At 37.8% G+C, this 21,945-nt stretch overlaps 3 protein-coding genes across 3 annotated transcripts in view; 2 read left to right on the top strand and 1 right to left on the bottom strand.

Moving 5' to 3' along the window:
* The window catches only part of ripor2 (RHO family interacting cell polarization regulator 2), a 65,884-nt gene extending 56,406 nt beyond the window's left edge, over nt 1-9,478 (top strand). Inside the window, exons 29-37 of the mRNA XM_081376549.1 lie at nt 1,555-1,727; nt 1,837-2,002; nt 2,149-2,281; nt 4,308-4,463; nt 4,557-4,730; nt 4,829-5,031; nt 5,886-5,969; nt 6,071-6,161; nt 7,394-9,478. Coding sequence (XP_081232675.1) covers nt 1,555-1,727; nt 1,837-2,002; nt 2,149-2,281; nt 4,308-4,463; nt 4,557-4,730; nt 4,829-5,031; nt 5,886-5,969; nt 6,071-6,161; nt 7,394-7,494 — 1,281 coding nt within the window. The 3' untranslated portion in view covers nt 7,495-9,478. The remainder of the gene's footprint in view (nt 1-1,554; nt 1,728-1,836; nt 2,003-2,148; nt 2,282-4,307; nt 4,464-4,556; nt 4,731-4,828; nt 5,032-5,885; nt 5,970-6,070; nt 6,162-7,393) is intronic.
* A 1,210-nt stretch (nt 9,479-10,688) lies between these two features.
* On the bottom strand, nt 10,689-16,982 carry gmnn (geminin DNA replication inhibitor). Its single transcript, XM_081377154.1, has 7 exons — nt 16,329-16,982; nt 15,645-15,706; nt 14,392-14,493; nt 14,137-14,293; nt 11,642-11,724; nt 11,284-11,394; nt 10,689-11,124 (listed from the first exon to the last, which is right to left on the bottom strand). Exons 2-7 carry the CDS (start codon nt 15,696-15,698, stop codon nt 10,930-10,932), a joined length of 702 nt encoding a protein of 233 aa, XP_081233280.1. The 5' UTR covers nt 15,699-15,706; nt 16,329-16,982; the 3' UTR covers nt 10,689-10,929.
* cUnh6orf62 (chromosome Un C6orf62 homolog) lies at nt 16,920-21,916 on the top strand. Its single transcript, XM_081377155.1, has 5 exons — nt 16,920-18,529; nt 18,611-18,787; nt 18,938-19,063; nt 19,293-19,427; nt 20,628-21,916. Exons 1-5 carry the CDS (start codon nt 18,401-18,403, stop codon nt 20,751-20,753), a joined length of 693 nt encoding a protein of 230 aa, XP_081233281.1. The 5' UTR covers nt 16,920-18,400; the 3' UTR covers nt 20,754-21,916.
* The last annotated feature ends 29 nt before the right edge of the window (nt 21,917-21,945 follow it).

Raw genomic sequence — 21,945 nt, 5'->3', positions numbered from 1 at the left:
CTAACTGAATCTGCACTCTCTCTTCAAAAATGACGAATGTAAACTAGATTCATTATGCAGTGTAGACAGCTTCAGTAATTATAACAGAACTTTTTGCAAGAGTGTTGAACTAATTTATTAAGTTGAAGTCATGAACTACTTCAGTGATGGGGTGGGGTACGTTTTTTGTTTGCGTTCTAAATGTATTTTAATTCATGAAAGACAACACAGATACATTAAATAAGGTAATTATAAAAAAACACGTTACCAATATAAAAATGCCTCTGGAAATCAATTCCAGGGGGTCATTTCTGACCCCGGTTTGAAAAGGATGTTCAGATTGTACTGATGGTTCATGGTTCATCTATAAGTGAACTGTCGTAGATGACAAAATATTTTTTTTTATATTTTTAAGTATACATCTAAAGTAAAAACAACCGAAAATATATAATTTGCTTAATAAAAAGCTGCCATTGCATAATTTGATGTACACAGTATTTATATGAAATATACATGGTAGCTTAAGATTAATAGGGATCCACTTATATTAAAAGCATGGCCTATATTGATCAATAGCTAATTATTGGCTGATAATATGGCTGATATTAAATTTCTGTACTGTTTTGTCTAAATTAAAATATTTTAAAAAAGACAAAATAAATAAAGAAAACAATTTTTAGTATGATTTTTTTCCTTCATATTTTTCATATTTGCTAAATATTATATTTAACAGTGTTATTCATCTATTGTTTTTTTTAAAGATTAACTTTAAGTGAGTGTTAGATGATGGCAAAGATAATCTAAATGTAAAAATAGAGGAAAGGAGCATGAACAATTAGATATAAAATACTGGTATAACAAACAGATAATATTGTTTATTCTTGAACATTACAATGTCTTTAATGTCATTTTCGATCCATGTAATATAATCTTGATTAAAAAAAAGTATCAGATTTTGCAGGAATAAACACCAGCAGCACTGTTGTTAAAGGTGAACTAAGTAACTTTTTTTACCTTAACTGAACAGCTTCGGAGTCATTGGAATGGTTATATTACTTATTTCGGGTTGAATGGTGGTTGTTTCGCACCCCCCTGGTGCCCGTGAGCGGAAAATACGCACTTGCAACTTTGAGCCGGCGGGCCGCCGGCCGCCGCGTCAGGAAGTCTCGCGTGATATCAGGTCTCGCGATGTAAACAATTGCTTTACGGCCAAAAGAAATCTGCTAAAATGCTGTCATTATTGCGCTCCCTCACGCTGTTCGAACCCGAATGAAGAAGACGTTTTAAAGAATGTCCCATCTGCGTTGATGTCGTTGATCTATAGCCTCTGGTGTCTGAGAATCACCAACGAGTTTTTACAACAGTGTTGTCAAATATCTATTCCGAAGCTGTGGGGGGAGCTCTAGAGAGAAACCTGCGAGCAAAAAGCGAGAATACAGCGAAGAAATCCCGAAGCTACTGAGTGCTGCTTTAAAGCATACAATGTTTCAGAAAAACTCAAAACGGACACAAGGGAAAGCTTTCAGTTAAATTCTGAATGAACAGTCTGTGAAGGGTGTTGTTGTCTCTCGTCAGTGCCGTGTCCCTGCCCATAGGAGCCGCTCATCAAGCCTCAGTTTGACTGTGGAGAGCGCTCTGGAAAGCTTCGACTTTCTTAACACCTCTGACTTCGATGACGATGACACAGGAGATGACGCGGGCACCCTCTCACGCTCTGTCTTTATTGACATGGAGTCAGAACGAATCGGGTGAGTTGGACATCACACCATTCGGTGACCTGGTTTCTCTCAGGAACTTCAGTAGTTGTGATTATGCAGCGCCGCCTTGTGGTCACAGTATGTCTTGCACATCCGACAGGTCGGTCCAACATCCAGAAGCAAGAGGACACCTGAGTGAAGCCCTCACGGAGGACACTGGTGTAGGGAACAGTGTGGCCGGCAGTCCGTTGCCTCTCACCACGGGAAACGAGAACCTAGACGTTGCCATCGTTGTTCATCTACAATACTGTAATCATCTAATTCAGGTGATTCTGTGTTTCCACCCTTACAACTTTCTTTTCCTTCTTCTCAGACTCCATATAATAGTGTGATTTCCTTTGTCTCAACTGCAGAAGCATATCAAGGTGTTTTGTTGATATAAAAATGCTGTTTCTTTATGTATGGGATGTAGTTGTTGACCTCAGAAGGAAGGCAGTCGCAGCACAAGACATACCTGCACAAACTAGCAACTGAAACTCTCCTGTTGGAGGAGCTCAGTGAGAAAAACTTTGACAGACCGGGCAGCTGCACTTCAGTGTCGGATGGTGAATATATCTTAGATGTTTTTTTTGGTTTTCATGTTCCTTCTGGGAGAATTTTGATGTTGTTTCAACAGCATTGCCCATTTTTACTTATCACTAAAAATAAAGGTGCTTTAATGACATTGATGGATCCATGAAGAACCTTTAACATTCCTAGCATCTTTCCATTGCAAAAAAGGTTCTTTACAATGGAAAAAGATTAGATTATTAAAGGGATAGCTCATCCAAAAATGAAAATTCTGTCATAATTTACTCACCCTCATCTTGTTCCAAACTTTTATGAATTTCTTTCTTCTGTTAAACACAAAGGAAGATATTTTACAGAATGTTGGTAACCAGACAGTCAATGGACCCCATTGACTTCCATAGTATGAAAAAAATGGGAGTCAGTGGAGACCATCAGCTGTTTGGTTACTGACATTCTTCAAAATATATATTTTTGTGTTCAGCAGAAGAAAGAAATTCATACATGTTTGGAACAACATGAGGGTGAGTACATTTTTGGGTTAACTATCCCTTTAAGTCACCATAAAATCAAAATGAACCATTCTTATTTTTTATGAGACATTGCAGTATTATGGAAGCTTGTTTCCGCCACAAAAAAAAAAAAAAGATAATTGCGACTTTTTATCTCACAATTGCGAGTTTACATCTCGCAATTCTGACTTTATTTCACGCAATTCTGACTTTATATCTCGCAATTCTGAGAAATAAAGTCAGAATTGCGAGATATAAAGTCAGAATTGCGTGAAATAAAGTCACAATTGCGTGTTTTAAAGTCAGAATTGCGAGATATAGAGTCAGAATTGCGTGAAATAAAGTCACAATTGCGAGATATAAAGTCAGAATTGCGTGTTATAAAGTCACAATTGCGTGTTATAAAGTCAGAATTCTGATTTTTTTCTCGCAATTGCGACTTTATATCACGCAATTCTGACTTTATATCTCAGAATTCTGACTTTATATCACGCAATTGGGAGATATAAAGTCATAAGTGCATGATATAAAGTCGCAATTGCGTGTTATAAAGTCAGAATTGTGAGATAAAAACTCGCAATTATGTGTTATAAAGTCAGAATTGCGTGATATAAAGTCAGAATTCTGAGATATAAAGTCAGAATTGCGTGATATAAAGTCGCAATTGCGAGAAAAAAAGTCAGAATTCTGACTTTATAAGACGCAATTGCGACTTTATATCTCGCAATTCTGACTTTATATCTCAGAATTCTGACTTTATATCTCAGAATTCTGACTTTATATCTCAGAATTCTGACTTTATATCTCAGAATTCTGACTTTATATCACGCAATTGCGACTTTATAAGACGCAATTGCGACTTTATATCTCGCAATTCTGAGAAATAAAGTCAGAATTGCGAGATGTAAACTCGCAATTGTGAGATAAAAAGTCGCAATTATCTTTTAAAATGTTTTATTAAGTGGCGGAAACAAGCTTCCATACAGTATTTATTATAAATATAAATATATTTATATATATATATATATATATATATATATATATATATATATATATATATATATATATATATATATATATATATATATATATATATATATATTTAAGTGGTCTGTCCTCTTTAATCGTAATCTTTAATCAAAAATAACTTCCCCCTCCATCTTGCAACGACATCTCTTCTCTGAAGAAAATGTTCTTCACATTTAGAAAAAAAGTGATTCTTTTAAGAACTGTTCACTGAAAGGTTGTTATATGGCATCAATGCAACCCCCCCTCCCCCTTTGGAACTTTTATTTTTAATATGAGTATATTTACTTCAAAGCTTGACTTTTAAAGAGTTTGGGCTGTTTGAGCTAAATATTGTTGCTCTTACAGAAGCATATCTACAAATAGCATCATACACATTAATATAGCACTTAGTAATGGCTTTAGAAAGTAAATAAAAAGTTACCGGACAGAAATGTGTGTGTGTGTATAATACAAAATATTTCAAAATGGCATGGCACCTAAGAAATATTTCTGACCAGTTTTTTTCTCTTTGTTTGGTCTCCAGTGCTGCCTGAGCTGGTGGAGCGGCCGGCGCTGATGTCTCTGTGGTCCGACTGCAGTGGTGGTCTGTTCCATACTACACTGGACCAAGTGTTAAAGCACATGCATCTCAGCTTTGCCTTGCCACTGCAACAGATTCTGCCTCACTCTCCTGACTCAGGTAGTGACAATAACACTCTGCAGAAGGAGACATCGGCAATTATTATGAATGTAACGTCAGCGTTCATCTGCCTGTGTTCGCATGTGTGTCCAGTGATCAGGATGGTGGTGAATGAAATGGTGGACAGGAGCGAGCTGGCCTCTTCCTCATGTCCGTCGCCGTCCTCTATGGCACAGGATGTCCTCACCGTGTTTCAGTTCCACCGCTACTCTGTTGAACACGATGTCAGGGACATGGAACGACACCTGCTGGATTTAGCCAAAGAAGGTAAGACGTTTTTCTTGAATAATAATAATAATAATTAGTTGAATAGCTTTAATAGATTATTAGCATAGTGTAATCTTTCTCTTTTGTGTCCAAACCAGTCATGCTTGAAGAAGCCCTGAGCTGTGGGGACACAGAACGTTCTCTGAAGGAACTACAGGAAGTGTCGGTCACGTGTCTTCAGCCCCGGCCTCAAACCCTGTGGGCCGTGGCTGGGCTGCTGACCTCTGATGACCCTGACGTGATGAAGGCCGCTACTGCCTTCCTCTCCTCTGCTGCCCAACACAAGCCCTTCAGGTCAAAGGTCAGTCGTTTACCACATTACATGATTTTAGTCTATAGCCAGGTTTATATCGACATAATCTAACACTTAAAAGTTTAGGGTCGGTAAGATTTTTTTTGTAATGCTTTTGAAAAAGTTTCTTATGCTCACCAAGGCTGCATTTATATGATCAAAAATACAGTAATAACAGTAATATTGTGAAGTATTATTACAACTTAAAATAACTATTTATATCATCATTACTCTAGTCTTCAGTGATCCTTAAGAAATTATTCAAATATGCTGATTTGCTGCTCAAGAAATACTTATTATTATTATTATTATTATTATTATCAATGTTGAAAACAGTTGTGCTGCTTAATATGTTTGTGAAAACTGTGATACATTTTGTTTCAAGAGTCTTTGATAAATAGAAAGAACAACATTTATTCTGAAATAGAAATCTAGCATTATAAATGCCTCTACTGTCACTTTTGATTAATGTGTCCTAGCTAAATAAAAGTGTTAATTTCTTCAAAATCTTTTAACTTTCAAACTTTTAAACAGTAGTGTATTTCAAAGCAAATTTTGAATTTTTTGTTCGAAATGTTTGAAAAATTGCATAAAAATGCTAGATAGGAATGCCAAGATGTGAATTAAAATGTCATAAATGTGTATAAACTATGTCAGAAATACATTTACAAAAATAAAATAAAATAAAATCATAGAAATAAAAATGTAATAATAATATACAAAATCAAAATATTAATAAATTAAATATGCAAATTTTGAGTAATCATGGTACTTTAGCAGCACAAAATGAATGTACAGCTGTTTGAGGACACCAGGAGGAGATCGAGTAGTTCATCTGGTCTATGTGTGTTTTTCTTCAACAGGCTGTTGATTGTTACACACAAGCCTTATCAGAAGTTGGCTTACACACACCAAGAGCAGCATGTGCCGCTCTGAGCTGCCTGCAGGTTAGTTTCACTGAATCACACACGTCACTTTAAACTGAAGCTCAAATCATGTCAGTGATTGGCTACTTCAAGCCTCTCTGTGTGTCTGGGGTTATTTACAGGCTGTGGAGAGCATTGACGCCGTGGTGTTACTGTGTGACTCAGCGGATGAAGAGCTCCACCAGATTGCCATAGAAACGCTCCTCACTTTTGGTAAAACATCCAGTCATACACATGACGCATGTCAATTCAATGATACTTCTTGTTTTCGCTCTTTCTGCAAACGAGTGTACGTCTGACTGACCCATTCTAGACAGCATTTTATTAGACACAAATGTTTATATGTGTATTTTTGGTCTGTTTTCTCAGAAAATAAATACTGAACGATCAATCTTTTGGGAATATGCTAGCACCAGAGTCCCTGTGGATCCATAAACTTAATAAATATGAGCACTGCACCTTCAAAAATGTTGTGTGCTCAAAGGTCTAGTGCGACCGCAGCTTTAATCAGAAATCAAAGACATATCTCTGTGTATTTATGACTTGTTTTATGATTAAAAGGGAAGAAAAGAGTAGGTTCAGCATATAGATTATGCTAGTATCGACACAATAATCTGTTAATTGCCTTTCTTTAGCTTAAACACATTATTATTGTATCAGAAAACTCCAATATCAGTTGACCTCTAATTCATATCTATATAAGAAGTCTTCAGATGCAAAAGCCTCTTAGTGCCATCTGAAATTTCTTTCTAGAATGATTATTTTTATCGAGCTTGTACGTTTATGTTCACTTATTTACCTTTAATGGCAATGAAAATTACCTGTTAATTGTCATTAAAGTGAAATTACTGAAATTAAATATACGAGCTTGATAAAAATACCCATTTTAGAAGAGAATTTCAGATGGCACTTAAAGGCTTTTGCATTTCTTCATGTAGTATTGATACATAACCAATTTCAATACATGGGTATATATTGAATAAAACATGTTTTAAGTATTTTCAACTTGCAGTTCCCCTGTTTTGCTGATGTAAGCAGTATTTAAGTCACTATGAAATCAAAATGGACAATTCTCGTTTTTTTTTTTTTATGGAATATTGCAGTATTTATTATAAATGATTTATCAGTGCATATATAATATAATTTATTTTATGTTTTTTTATTCCTGTGCCCTCAATCTTTAATCAAAATAACTTCCCCTCACTCTTTCAGTGACATCTCTTCCAACCTGTTTAATTAAACTAATAGAATCTGAGATACATGATTTATTTTGAGATTATGGGTTTGTTCTCTATGGACACACAATATTAATTTTATTTGTGCAGGTCTAATAAGTCTTAAACTTCATTTTAAAAACTCTGCAGATACTCTGTTGCGCATACATTGTCTCAACTCCAGCCTTGCTGCGTCTTACAGAGCTTGTTTGTGTGTGTTTCTGTCCTCAGGTGAAGACGGGCGTCTGGCATACGAGCAGTTGGACACGGTACCGAGGGAGATTGTGCGGCTGGGAACTCGGCGTGGTAATGCGGTTACCACTTCATTTTAGAAAAAAAATCAACTCATCATCTTCGTGACCCTGCGCACACCTGGCGGGAAATACGCACGACCTGCTCACGAGTAGAACAGTGAGGTTTTGCCTTCGATGCAGGCCCGTATCTTGAGGCCTTCATCACGAGGTCTCCTTTTCTACAGGATGTTTTCATTTCTACTACTCGTGTCGCAGTGGTCATGAGCCATTGTTGCTGATTGAACAATAAGAGTATTTATTATTGGCAGTTAGTTATTTACAGTTGTACTGTCAGAGGTCGTGTAAATAGCACAGCAAATTTAATTTTAATTTTGTTTTGGGATTTATATCTCTGTACGTGCCGTTCCGTTTCAGGGATTACAAGGGACCGTTTTAATTGCTCGAGTAATGCACAAGTGAAATTACTATAACCGCTGGGAAAGGAAGGATTTTAGGTGTTGTTCCAACCCAGCCGGGCATATGAACTACTAAAAAAAACGGCGTGGACGATGGTCGGCTGATTTACAGATCACTCGCTTGCCTTCACCGGTCAGGAGTGAATATTTCTACGGACGACGGAGCCTGTGGTGGACAATTGCATTAACATGGTACTAATACCTGGGTACATGGGATCTTGCAACAAGAGCTGTTTGGAGCCCATCAGAGTATCTGAAAATGCACTTTTATTCAGTCAGAGAAGCGTGATGCATTACTGTGAATTTTGGTTTGTGCATAAATGAAAACTGGAAGCGTATTTGCTCTGTGATCCGAACTTGCTTCTGTGCCTATTGTTACTGTACTACTACTGAGTCACGTGACTGTAATATCATTTAATTTATTTTTTATTTTTTCTTCACTATAAATGGTAAGATGCTGATTTGACCCTCTCAAAAATAAATAAATACTGAAACCAGATTATATTAATATTGTACTAAACATCTGTTCATAGGTAAAGGATTTGGTATTATCGAGGGGCTACTATGAAATTATATATATAGTTGGCATTTTACATATAAAAATGTTTTATTGAGCAGTATCACCTTTTAACAATGTATTTGCTGAGTTCTACAGTATTTGTGCTGAAGGGAACCTTTCCTGGACGTCTTTTCAGTATGCTTGAGCACATGACCTGAAAAAACGCTCTTTGCTAACCGAACGCTTGCCTCGCTTTGTGACGTTAACACACACACACACACACACACACACACACCCTATGTAGGTCTCTCAAATGTGAATTTACGCTTATGGCGACCATTAAAACGCAGTTTTGTAGATCACCGTACCTATTTTTACAATTTTTTTCTATGACATTGAGAATTGTATGAAAGCAGGGGCTTAAATCCATCAAAAGAGCACATTTCGAGGAATGTACTGAGTACGGAAAGGTTACTGTAAGTATTTGCCTCAGAAGCACAACTGAAATGTTTCGGGAAGATTGTTTAACATGTTAAACATGTGGCATCTACTGCACAAACTCCTAAAGCCATAATGATACCGTAGTCAATATATTTAAGGCTTGTTTTGTGGTTTCTATTTATCCGAATTATGACATATTCAAAAATGATTATTTTTCCTGTTTTCTGTATTCAGTCACTGAAATTAATGTTTTCCTGTTGCTTTGTGAGGAATGACCACCGTTACAGTATTTGACCCTGGGCATTGGTGATCACTCCTTGAGAATTTCTTTCTTTGCACAGAGATATCAAGTGAAAAGGTTGAATTTATTGCGTTGTATTCATTTCAGACAGAAGCTCAGTGAACTGCATTTTATTGTTCGAACCTCATTAAATTAGTATTCTTAATAGGAAAGCTGTTATGGTTTCGCGAGCGTGTGACTGTACATGTCGAGAGCTTGAGCGCTCAGCTTGCCGTTGCAATAGCTTTAGCTACTACTGTTTGAATGAGAGCGGATTTCACTTGATGTCACAATGCTAATGTTCCCTCATTGTTTAATTTTTTTTTTTGAGTTTACTGTATTTCCTCTGCTGAAAGTGGCAATAAAATTTATTTTTGCATAATTATCACATGAGACACTGTTTTTTAAATTATATTCAAAGGTTTTGAAAAATAATTCAGTGAGGGATGCATTAAATTGATCAAAAGGGAAAATACTTTAACAAATTCCTATTCTGTTCTTTTGAACTTCCTATTCATTGAATAATCTTGGGGAAAAAAATGTATATCAGTTTCCACAAATATGAAGCAGCACAACTGTTTATAAGAAATGTTTCTTGAGCAGCAAATCAGCATATTAGAAAGATTTCTGAAAGATCATGTGACACTGAAGACCAGAGTAATGATGAAAATTACTTTAAAAGTAGTTTAATATTTCACAAAATCACCGTTTAAGTTTAACTTGATTTTTATTTTTTTAACAAAAAAGGGAATATCAGCATTTATATTAACAGATCAAGAAACCATTAGAAACGTATTTCTTACTCTGGAAAATACAGTACAACTATGTACACTCACACCAAGATAAAAATACATGTCACTTATAACAATTTCAATGAATGATCCAGTCAAATGTAAAGCATGCTGGGAATTAGAATTTCTCATTCCAGTTTTTGTTTTAGTCTAACAAAATTGTGTAATGACAGTGTAAATGTAACTTTCTTTTGCGAATACATCCATCCAGCTTTCAAACAGTGTTTGTCTTATCTTGTATTGGGACCTGGCAGGACAACTGCAGAGTATCCTGTGTAACAAACAGAAGTAGCTCTGGCTTGAATGTTTTTCTGCTAGATGCAGTTTTATTAAACCGCCAGAGCACAAAAAGTTACACATGTGCATTTAGTTATGCGAGTTGACCAAGCAGTAAAAATTATTGAAGGACAAATGGACAGTATCTGAAGCATATGAACTTCTAAACATGTCTGAACACTAATTGCACAATGTTGAAGTAGGAAAAGCTGTACAAAAGCTTTCCTCTTTGAAAAGGCACCAAACAAAAGTCAAGAATTTGGACTCTATACAACACCCTACTAAAAAGCTCATTTCAGCACTGGAGCTGCTACCTGCTCAACATCCTCCGTTGTAACATCCCAATCACCCGCCACCTCAAGAACTCCAAGGCCGAGTCTGGAGAAACTGGAGTCTGGACTGGGACAGCTGGCCTTAAACTACCTTCAGGAGCTCCTCAAGGTTTAGGACTCCAGCAGAGCTTGATGAACGATGCTCTGCACAAGACAGACAAGCTGTAGGTTGCACTTACACCAGGAAGAGAAGAGATCAGGAGAAAAGCATGTGTGCAAAATAGGAGTTTATTTCCACTGTATGCATTCAAGTTTACATATGTACACTGGCAGTGAATATGAACTACAGGTACTGAAGATAAAAGCTAATTTACAGCAAAGATAAAAGTATTAAAACAAGGTGCAAAATTGTCCTAAAAAGGCAAAAAGAAATTCACTGAAGACCAAACAACTGGTCCATCACGGTTCTTTTTAGTTGAATATTCTCAAGATCATCATTTCAGCTTTCTTCGTTTGTGAAATCATCCTTATGTGGCACACAGTGGGGCGATTGTTCTGCGTTTAGTTCAACACTGTTCAGGCTTTCATCAGAATCGCTCTCATCTCCATGTTCTTCTTGATCCTCGTCATCTTCAGGCTCAAAGGCGATCTCACGCAGCTCCTCTAGATTGTCTGGACTTTTACCAGTTAATCTCTGATTGAAATGTGAAAAAGCAAACGTTAACATGGGCATTATTTGCACATTGAGGTTACTTTATTCTTTGGTCCCACCATAATGGTGGTTAAATCCTTGCATTCGAATCTTGGCAAGGCTGACACCACTATTAAACGCCATACAGAACGGAGCACTCACTTCGATCATGTCGGCCATGTGTTGTACATGCTGTGCCAGCTCCTGTAACTCATCGTTTTCACTCTTCAGTTGAGCAATCTGTTCATCTTTGGCTTCAATGTCTTTGTGCAACTAGTTTTGAAACAAAATAATCAGGCATCACATTTAAATAAATAAAAAGTAATCATACCAGGGGGAACTTTGACAAACTTCCAGGGAGGTCAAATAGGTCTTAATTTAAAGACTTTTCCCCCAGATAAATGTACTAATTACAGATAAATACGGTCACGCTAAACAACTGATTCAGCAGCCCTATAAAGAGAAACGGAGCAAGGCGGCAAATCATTAGCAAAAGTCACCCTTTTAACAATTAACTCACCTTTTCATTTTCTTGGAGAACACTGAACAGTGCTTTCCGCCTCTCTTCTGCCACCTCCTTCCAGTAGGAGGACCCAGGAGTTTCTGGGGAGAGAGGAGAAACATTCAATACAATGGCTGCATGCGAGAAAAGAAAATTACAAGTCGTTTTACTATTAAAGGGATATTTCACCGCTGGAAAGATGAATGTGTATTTAAATTGGGTCATTTATGTAGTAGAAATGTGAAATTTTAGAAGCTGGTGTATGGTAAAAGTAAAGGTCCACCATTTAACAGTTACCGTTAACAGTGACTGTGTTTACATGCAACCAAATAATCTGTTATTAATCGGATTGGCGCCTCAATAGGACTGAAAAGCCTTCATGTAAACACCTTGATGAAACTTCGATCGGATTGAAAGGGGTGGTTTATTCCTTTTCTAATCCGATTGAGAAAACACTTGATAGGATTGAAAACCGAAACTAAAAAGGACTGCGCATGTGCAATGACGTTGAAATGGCGTGATGACATGACGTGCAGAATGAGCTGTTGTTCCTGTTGAATGGGTGTCATAAATGAGTGTCCCGTCATCCTAAAATTCTCCTTTCACTCAGCGTCTTAAGTGGAGCAGAACAACGTCCCACCAGTCCTTGTTTTGGATTCTCATCCACAGACAACTGGTTTTGGGCATGGGGAGGGGCATTTTTACAGCGTGATAAATATCAGCACGGCATAATGGTTAATATGCTCATTTACTCCAAATTAGGACCAGGAATGGATAAATATTAAGTCTGCTGTTTAAAACTATAATAAAGAACCAATGTAGGAGAATAGTTAGTATGTGCAAACAGCAGGGAAACTCTAATTGTGCAGTGTGCATGTCAAAAAAACTATTCCGATTTGAAGCTTGTGAAAACGCGCACATCAATCCGATCACATTTAGGGTTCATGTAAACTACATTCCGATTGATGAATCCGAATGAATTCAGTCCGAATTAAACAAAAAGTTGTGCATGTAAACGTAGCCAGTGTTGTTACGCGTCGCAAGCGATTGAGTGAACGAGAGGGTCTCGCTTAGAACCCATCCAACGTATCTGCACTGGCTGCATCTGACCCGACACGTCACAACCATTTGAAGCGGTCTACACTAGACATAAGAGAAAAACATGAGCACCATGTCTTCCTGGACGCTAGGGCTGTCACTTTACGCTCGAAAATTGATTGCACAATCGATCGAACCAACCAACGCAAGTTTCGAAAACTAAACTAGAGAATCGATTTTAACGGTCTTTTCTCGGAGCGCGTCCGAATCATCACGATACGCTCGCAGCGAATGCAGGCTCTGACAAACACGCATAAAAGCAAATTATACTTCTGCATAACGCGTCTCTTTTTACAACAAAACTGAATTCTGTCGGTATTCAGACAGTCTCATGCATACAGATACGGTCTACAATCGCCTACGTAGGCGAAATTTGTTTGACATTTCTAATCGTAAACACAGCCATGTTGAAGCCTGCAGTAATGTTTTTCATTGATGTTATGGCAGTCCACTCTGCTTATTGTTTTTCGAGAATGTTGCACTCCTGTTTGTCATTGTGCACGAAACTTCACGCCAATAAATCATCAGGAATATTTGCTGACTTGTGCGCGTCTCCCTCTTTACGTTCGCCCTAATGCCTATTAGTTGTCCGTGGATTTGCCCATATTTGGCGTTTAAGATGGAAACGTCTTTAGACATGGAAAATCGATTTTACAATCGATTCAATGAACACTTACGTCTCAAAAAAAACAAAAAAAAAAAAAACAAAAAAAAAAAACAGGATTTTTTCACAAAAGTGACAGCCCTACTGGATGCATGATGCTTTAGAGTACTGAAACGACCATTGAAATGCCCCAACCAGTTTAATCTTTCAAGGTCTAAATGCAGTGAATTATGGCTTGCACTACTGAAAGCACAGCTGAATGTCTTGTGGCTTTTGTAGCAAGGGCACTGCCATATTTCAGTACTACAACCTGTGAAGTCAGGGTTGGTTAGCTCCGTTGGATGAAGATCATTATAGTTTGTTATAGCGGTCACCAAGTAGTTGACCAATAAAGGGTTTTTGTCCTTTGCTTTCACAATGTAAAACTCATCTTTACATCCAGAAGCAGTGCAATAGGGACCTCTTGTCTTCTGGTGCCCCGTGGCTTTCCAGTTTCATGATCTGTCTCTTTCATTATCTGCTCTTCAATGTCTCTACAGTTGTATCAGTTTAACTCAGGCAAGACAACAAACCCAGTGAAGTCACAGGTTTTACTGCAAGATGGTGGTGCTGTAACAAGACATTTTTCTACTTAATTTTAACTTGACTAACCGCTTCATTTCCACTTTAATAGTCAATGAACAATAAACTGGGTTAAGAGAATGCATTAACAAACAAGCAATTTGTCTCTGCATGGCAGCATTAACAGGAATACCTTGGCAAGAATGTAAATAATCCAATCAACGCCTCTGAACCATGCGTGATACCTTACCTTTGATCATGAGCTCATAGGCCTCCTGCGTAACCCCCTCAGGTTGGTTCTCATTATCTGGACTTGTGGATTTTACAGCCACCTCTGCTTTCACCCTCTTTGAGCCTTTAACCTGCTCTGCGCTCCACATCTTCCTTTTAGGAACCGATTTGCCATTCTACACAGGGTGAGATTGGCTTTAACAGTCACACCGTTTCACTCCAACTAAAGTTTTTAAACTTTACAAAGTCCAAAATGGCAACAACTGTTAAGTACCTCAATTATACGACCAAGGTTCTTATTTACAGCAGACGGCTGAAGGACTTGGAGCGTCCTCCTTCCTGATCCCACTCCAGATGTTGGCGCTACAAAGAATTTCTGAGAAAAGAATAAAGTTAAAGAATTATTCTCAGAGTGCTCATGTGTCAGCAGTAAAAGAATCTGAGGATAAAGGCTCATTTTGGCGAGACGGAAAACTGAGCAACTCTATCCATGCACGTAGTAACAGGCTCATTTCACCTGCCTCAACAGTCATTATTCTCCTCTTACACTTGTTAAGCTGTCAGTTCAAGACGGCAACAAGCAAGGTATCGGAGCAACTCCACGTATCGGTCGTTCTAACAAGCGTGGGAAAGGGGCAGGCCACACATCAGCTGCATGCCGTAAACACCTCCAATTCCCACGCGCAGCTATTGGACCGCCTGCATTATTATCTAACTGCAACATTCTTTAACCTGTAATTACCGTGGGAACTCACCACTGAAGTCTCCTTATGACCAACTGCAAGTTTGGAGTTGGTTAATGTTTTAAACAATACAGTGGCAGACGGATGCACAAGTTACTGGATCTCAACACACTGACAATGATTAAGTCAGAGACAGAGCAAGGTCTCTCGCAGTTCAGTTTATCCTAACTTGATCGAATAGTTGACATCATTCGTTCCTTTTTTACAAAACTGGCCTGACCATTATTAAATAACCCGAACATAAGAATTAGAGGTCACGGTTACATAGCCACAATAAAACCCATCCACAAACTTTTAAAAATCACCATGAAGTCAACCTACAATTCTTAAGGAACATTCAAGTATTAGAGGATTTACACATGCACATTACTTTTAAAAAGGGACAGGGAAGAAAATACCATCACATCCATTTCATGCCAACTTTAGGGGCCATTAATCAACATACGGGGATGTTGCTAGATTCTTTAAAACATCAACTAACTCGATCGCCTAACACCGTAGTTCTCAATCCTGGTCCTGGGGACCCACAACTCTGCACATTTTATGTGTCTCCTTTATCTGACACACCCAGTTCAGGTCAGAGCTCTTTCCTAACGAGATGATGATCTGAATCAGGTGTGTTAAATGAGGGAGATATACAAACTGTGCAGAGCTGTGGGTCCCCAGGACCAGGATTGAGAACCACTGCGCTAACAGATCAGTGGATCAGCCATCTGGCACCAATTTTACATCTAATAGTAACGGAATTAAATTCACAGAGCTTAAGTGAGATGTTCTCAAATACCTTGATGTTTTCAGAGGGATTCTCAGCATGTTTGGGTCTTCTGATGGAGCTCATGTTTTCACCTAGAAAACAGTTCAGGAATTCATCAGTTTAAAAGAAACATGGTGATATGTCGTTGACATGCCCAAAATTAAAAAGTAAAAGAGAATTTATATAATGCAAATGAAGTGTACTTCATGATAAATTGTAGGAATATTACAACAACAACACATAAATTCATTAATTGACTAGCATTGTATAGATTACCAGGAAATTGTACATGAATTATTGCACGTTACATCGCAGTGGTTTATAAATGTCAGTGAGTTGAAAATTCATGTCAACCATTTTACATTGTTGAATAAAGTAACGTTTTTACTAGTGAAACGGTTACCGTGACAAGACTAGATAACCAAGCGTTTGATTACACTAAAACCTACATTTGGTGTAACATATGGCGTTTGTATTGTCTTAAAATTATATAGATGAATGAAATATATCTAAAAATCCCAAACCTAACGTTACATCAAAAGAGGAGGGCTCAGTCTTTGCCCACACAAACTGAATGAAACCGAGCCACACTCGTAACTTACATATAAAAAATTTAAACGCACACTGACATTACTTAAAATCAACGGAAAGCCTTAAATAACTTACACGACCAAAAGTCAACATAAACCACTCAAACTAAAGAGAAATACTCACGGAAAATGAACGATAAGCACGCACTGCTAACAACAGCTCACGATTTCAAACCAGCTTGTGTGTGAAGAGCGCGCCACTGGCTTAAGTACTGCCTTTGTACCGTCACGTGACGCCGGAATTTCGCGCGGATAGAGAGACGTGGTAAACAGACGTCTTTTTTTGCAATCCATGTCAAGGGATAAGTTCACTAATTGAATTTTATATAATTCCTATCCATTTCTCAAAATTGAAATGAGTACTATGCACAATTAAAGTATGTGTATATGTTAAATCTTTAATAATTTAATAAAATAGTTTTCTTTTTTTAATTAAGGCCTGTATGTACATTCAACTAACTTATCTATCCTCCACGTTGGCACTTTAAAACCATTTTAATAATTAAATCCATGTTACGACCCCGCCAATTGGTTTCACTACAGTAGTTTGTAACAACAGCAATATTTGCACTATTAATGGTAAGTTAAAACTGAGTTGTAACAGACAAATAATGGGAGTATTTGAGACATATTCCGCCAAAAAAAAACAAAAACAAAAAAAACAACAACAACACTGAAATACAATGTCGTGACACGTTTAACGAAAACGTGTCTCACTCCTCTCTACATAAACCCAGCTGACAGAAGCGCTCAGCAGCGCGCGCTCCTCCTCTGTCACATGTGCACAGCTGCGTGACGCGCATCGGCCATTTTGAGTTGTTTGTTCAGCGAGGTCCGCTTGTTATTTTCCAGACAAACGCAGAACATAGGGCCAAAACAGTCGAAAGAATCGCTCGAAAGACATTTCACCCTTTCCTTCCATCATTATGGGTCCATCGCGATGCAGATCTCGCCGTCTGTTACCTGAGAGAACGGAGGATTTCGGTCGGTTTGTCAGTTTATCTTGACATGGCATATAACGTTACGGGTGTGTGACGACTGTGGAAAAGCTCGTAAACAAACGGAGACCATCAAGCTAAACCTCGGCCGAGGATCGATTCATCCGGGGCGGGTTTTTGTATTGAGATCGATGTATTAATACGTGTTAGGATTGTTTGCAGTACTTGCTCGGATCAAAACGGGCTTGAAAGACAACTCGAGAATAAAAATGGAGAGAAACAATAGTTAGCTAGTTAGCCAGCCACTCATCGAAGCCAGTCTATGCTAGCATCGCAATAACAAAAAAACAGGAAAACACAAAATGTAACAGTCGGTTTATTGATGATAACTAGCTTTGAATGCTCTCGTAGATCTTATACTGGTTAGAAAAGAAATGTAGCTCCCTTCAACCAGGTTATCAGTCGGTGGCGTGTGTGTATTCAGCTTAGCTAGCATTAGTTTGCTAGCCAGCCACAAAATAAAAGCCTCACAATGAAACTCAACCGTGGCAGGAGAGCTCGTGGGCCCATTTTATGCCCTTAAACCCCAAGATGTCTAGCAAACTCTGTGTTCTTACTCCGTGCCAAGATCTCATGGCGTCTGCATTTCTCTGCCATGGTTGTCTTTCTCACCTGTCATTCAGATGTGCTTTTATGAGACCGTTTATACAAAGACATGGATACAAGCAAGAGTCAATACTGGAAGAGACTTTCCAAAGTCAAATCTCTTGGTCAGCTTTTTAGATAACTTTAAGCAAGGTTTATTTATCTAAAACCAGGGATCTGTCCCCTCACACGGACTCGCACACAAAACTGTCGGAATGGGTTTTCAGTGTAGCAGGCATTTGTGTTTTCTGTCCTTTCAGTAATACAACAGTTTCTCATATAAAAAAAAATACTAATTGATCAGGTCGTGTTATATGAGTGGTTTCTTTTAGTTTACGCGTAGCCTTGGCTTCATTGTTTTTAAAAAAAAAAATGGTGTAACTCATCAAAACTTAGACAAGTGTAAAATTACTTGGCCCAAGTGCACTACCCGGATTAAAAATGACTTGATTTGATTTCACTAACTTTATTTAATTCAAATTAGTATGTACTGCAGGTAGTGCTTGGTTATAGCTTCTTTAGTTTTTAAAAGGGTTTGAAAACCACGTATGCTACAGTCAAGAAAATAAAAAGCGAAAAAGTCTGCGTTTGGAAAATCTTACTGTCCGTAACAATGGGAGACCCAAATTCTCGCCGGAATCAAACTAGAAACCGACTCCGCGCCCAGCTACGGAAGAAACGAGAATCTCTGGCCGATCAGTTCGACTTCAAGATCTACATTGCCTTTGTATTTAAGGAAAAGGTACGTTGACTGATTTTGTATGAAACCAAGAAATGATTTGGGAATGGACTGTTCTAATATGCCCTTCTACCACCTTTACAGAAAAAGAAGTCTGCACTCTTCGAAGTAGCTGAGGTGGTACCTGTGATGACAAACAACTATGAGGAGAATATCCTCAAAGGCGTGAAGGGAACGAGCTACTCCTTAGAGAGTTCTTTAGAACTTCTCCAGAAAGATGTGGTGCAGTTACACGCGCCTCGTTACCAGTCAATGCGTAGAGTAAGTATTGACTCGCGAACATTTTTGAAGGTTGTTGCTGTCGGCAGCATTGCGATCATAATGGTCCGTCTTGTCTAAAAATCCACGTGTCATGTCGTTCGAGGTCACTTTCTGTTTCGCAATCTCACTGATGTTTCTAAATCTGTACAGGATGTGATAGGTTGTACCCAGGAGATGGACTTTATCCTTTGGCCCCGCAATGATATTGAGAAGATTGTCTGTCTCCTGTTCTCCCGATGGAAAGGGGCTGAAGATGAACCATTCAGGCCTGTTCAGGTATAACTGTCTTTCCTGGCGCTTGCTTCTTATTAATCATACTTGGGGTTAGATGCTTGTTCAAACCCTTGACACCAAGTATTCGACTTTAGCACATGTGCCATTTGCACTATGGACATGAGAGGTACATAAAACCTTGTCTTGTCGGGGAAATATTGAAAATCCATATACAAGTTTAATGCTGTTAATCAGACTCCATTTAGTCACATTTACTTTCCAACATTCGCAGGCCAAGTTCGAGTTTCATCACGGAGACTATGAAAAGCAGTTTTTGCATGCTGTTGGTCGGAAGGACAAGGCTGGGATGGTTATGAACAACCCCAATCAGTCTGTCTTTCTCTTCATGGACAGACAGCACTTACAGGTTGGTTCATTAAAATATTAAGTATAATTTTTATTTATTTTTGTATTATTGTGTGTTTGGTTGTACATGCTAATTTCCTCTTTTTACATTGAGATTATCTGTGCCATCAGCTCACATGGTGATTTTAAAGATTAAGATTATTAAAGACAAGTAAACACAAAAAGAACAAATAAACAAATTAGCAATCACACACAAAAATACAACTGTACAAAGTTGCGATTGATAGCATTTTAAAATTTTCAGGTTCAGAAACCGTAATCAAATCTAAAATAACACTGCAGTTTATAAGTAAAATATGTATTACTTATATGGTCAAAGGTTATTCATTCAAGAACAGCAAATACATTTTCTGTCTTTTGTTATTTGATTAACAGAATGATTAAACCCTATTTATAGACAAAAATATAAAGTCATTTCTTGGTCATCGTTGTTGGTCAGAGTTTTAATATCAGTGAATTCCTTATAATTACACAACTTATTATAATAGCCTAATGTTTACTGTATAATACTTAATAACCTACTTTTTTTATTTTAACAAACTATTTTTTGTTATTGCCAATAACCAAGAAATAACTGACTGACTTGTCAGTATTGGCCAGAATTTTAATACAAGTTAATCCCTAATAATTATACACCTTATAACAACCTATTATTTACTATATATGTGACCCTGGACCACAAAACCAGTCTTATGTGTAATTTTTTTATACATCATCTGAAAGCTGAATACATAATCTTTCCATTGATGTATGGTTTGGCTGTACAATATTTGGCTGAGGTACAACTATTAGAAAATCTGGAATCTGAGGGTACAGAAAAATCGAAACATTGAGAAAATCGCCTTTAAAGTTGTCCATTTCTATTGGCGATAGTGCTGCATCCATTCACAAAAATAAATGTTTTATATATTTAAGGTGGGAAGTTATCTTCATGGAACATGATCTTAACTTAATATCCTAATGTTTTTTGGCATAAAAGAAAAATCTATAATTTTGACCCATACAATGTTTTGTTGGCTATTGCCACAAATATACCCGTGCAACATAAGACTGGTTTTGTGATCCAGGGTCACATAATTAAAAGTGCAATTTATTGTCTTGTCAGCATTGGCCAGAATTTGAGTGAATCCCATCTTATAATACCCTAATATTTACTGGATAATACTCTATTTATTAATAACTTTTTTTCCTTCCTTCACAGACTCCAAAAGCCAAGCTTACAGTTTTCAAGTTGTGCAGCCTCTGTCTCTACCTGCCACAGGATCAGCTTACCTGTTGGGGGGTTGGAGACATCGAGGACCACCTCCGCCCATACATGCCTGACTAGGAGAAACGCACGGAAGACGCCCCTCAAGGCCTCGAAGCAAGTTGTCCTTATCTACACATCCCTGTTGAATAGAATTGAACTTGTGCTTGGAACTCTCCTTTTTGTTAACCACTCATTTTCATCTTGAGATTAATTTAGCTCCTTTTTTTTTTCGTATCCCTCCCTCGACCAATCTTGGTTTGGCTCATCCCATCTCCCCTCTCTTTGATCAGTTTTTATTTGAACCTGCATGAACATTGATTTTGAGTGGTTCTCTTGGAGCTGCACTGTCAACAATACCAGTCACCGAAGGAACTCTTTATGTTAAGGCAACAAAACAAAAAATAAACGAGAGCGAGAAAAAAGGAAACCAATGACAGATGTCTCTCACATGTGATCTTCTAGTGTTGGACTGGCTTTAACATCTGTGTCATGAGGGATAGTTAACATGGTTGTTATATTGAGTAGGGATTTCATGAGTAATGACAATCAGTGACAGAGGACAGAAGAGCCTGGGTAGTCTTCCTCAAAAGGCTTCTATTACAAGATGAACAATACTTAACTCATTTGGTGTAGGCATTGCTTCTCATTTAGTTACGGCCTTAGTTTTTGCTGGACATTTTAATTTGAGTGTCATTCCTTGCCTATAATATAACAAACCTTGTTTGTTTTTATCATTTCTGGAGTGATGGGGGCGGAGGTGCGGTGTATGTATATCTGGGATGGTTGACGTAAACTGTCAGGTGGGGGAATTCTGAAGCTGTTCTTTACTTGGGATGGTAATAGTCACCAATTGAGCAATTCCTGCACATTATACATACAAGCTTCTGATACCAGATGTAATCATTGGTGGTGGGAATGTGATGGGAGACTAATGTTCAAGCTTGTGTACCTAATGAGAAATTTCGTGGAGAAACTTGAAATGGATCATTATGGATTTGTTTTTCTTTTATAGACCACCCTGTTCTGAGAGTACTAAATATTGCAGTGCTTGGGACTTGGTATCTGTAAGCCATCCTTGTCTGTTCGTATGGCATAAAATCATTACTTTTTCTTCCCTTTTGAAATTCTATGTTCACATTGAAGGGGAAGGTGGGTCTTTGTCTTTATTTTGATGTACCCATTGTTTGAATAATTCTGTTGAAATAAACGCTGTCGAACATATCTTAACACAGTGCAAAATACTTTTATGCTGGACTTTTTATTATATACC

Source organism: Scardinius erythrophthalmus, assembly GCF_964197995.2.
Source record: "Scardinius erythrophthalmus genome assembly, chromosome: 10".
NCBI classification, from domain to species: domain Eukaryota; kingdom Metazoa; phylum Chordata; class Actinopteri; order Cypriniformes; family Leuciscidae; genus Scardinius; species Scardinius erythrophthalmus.
This window is presented reverse-complemented; position numbering and strand designations above follow the sequence as displayed.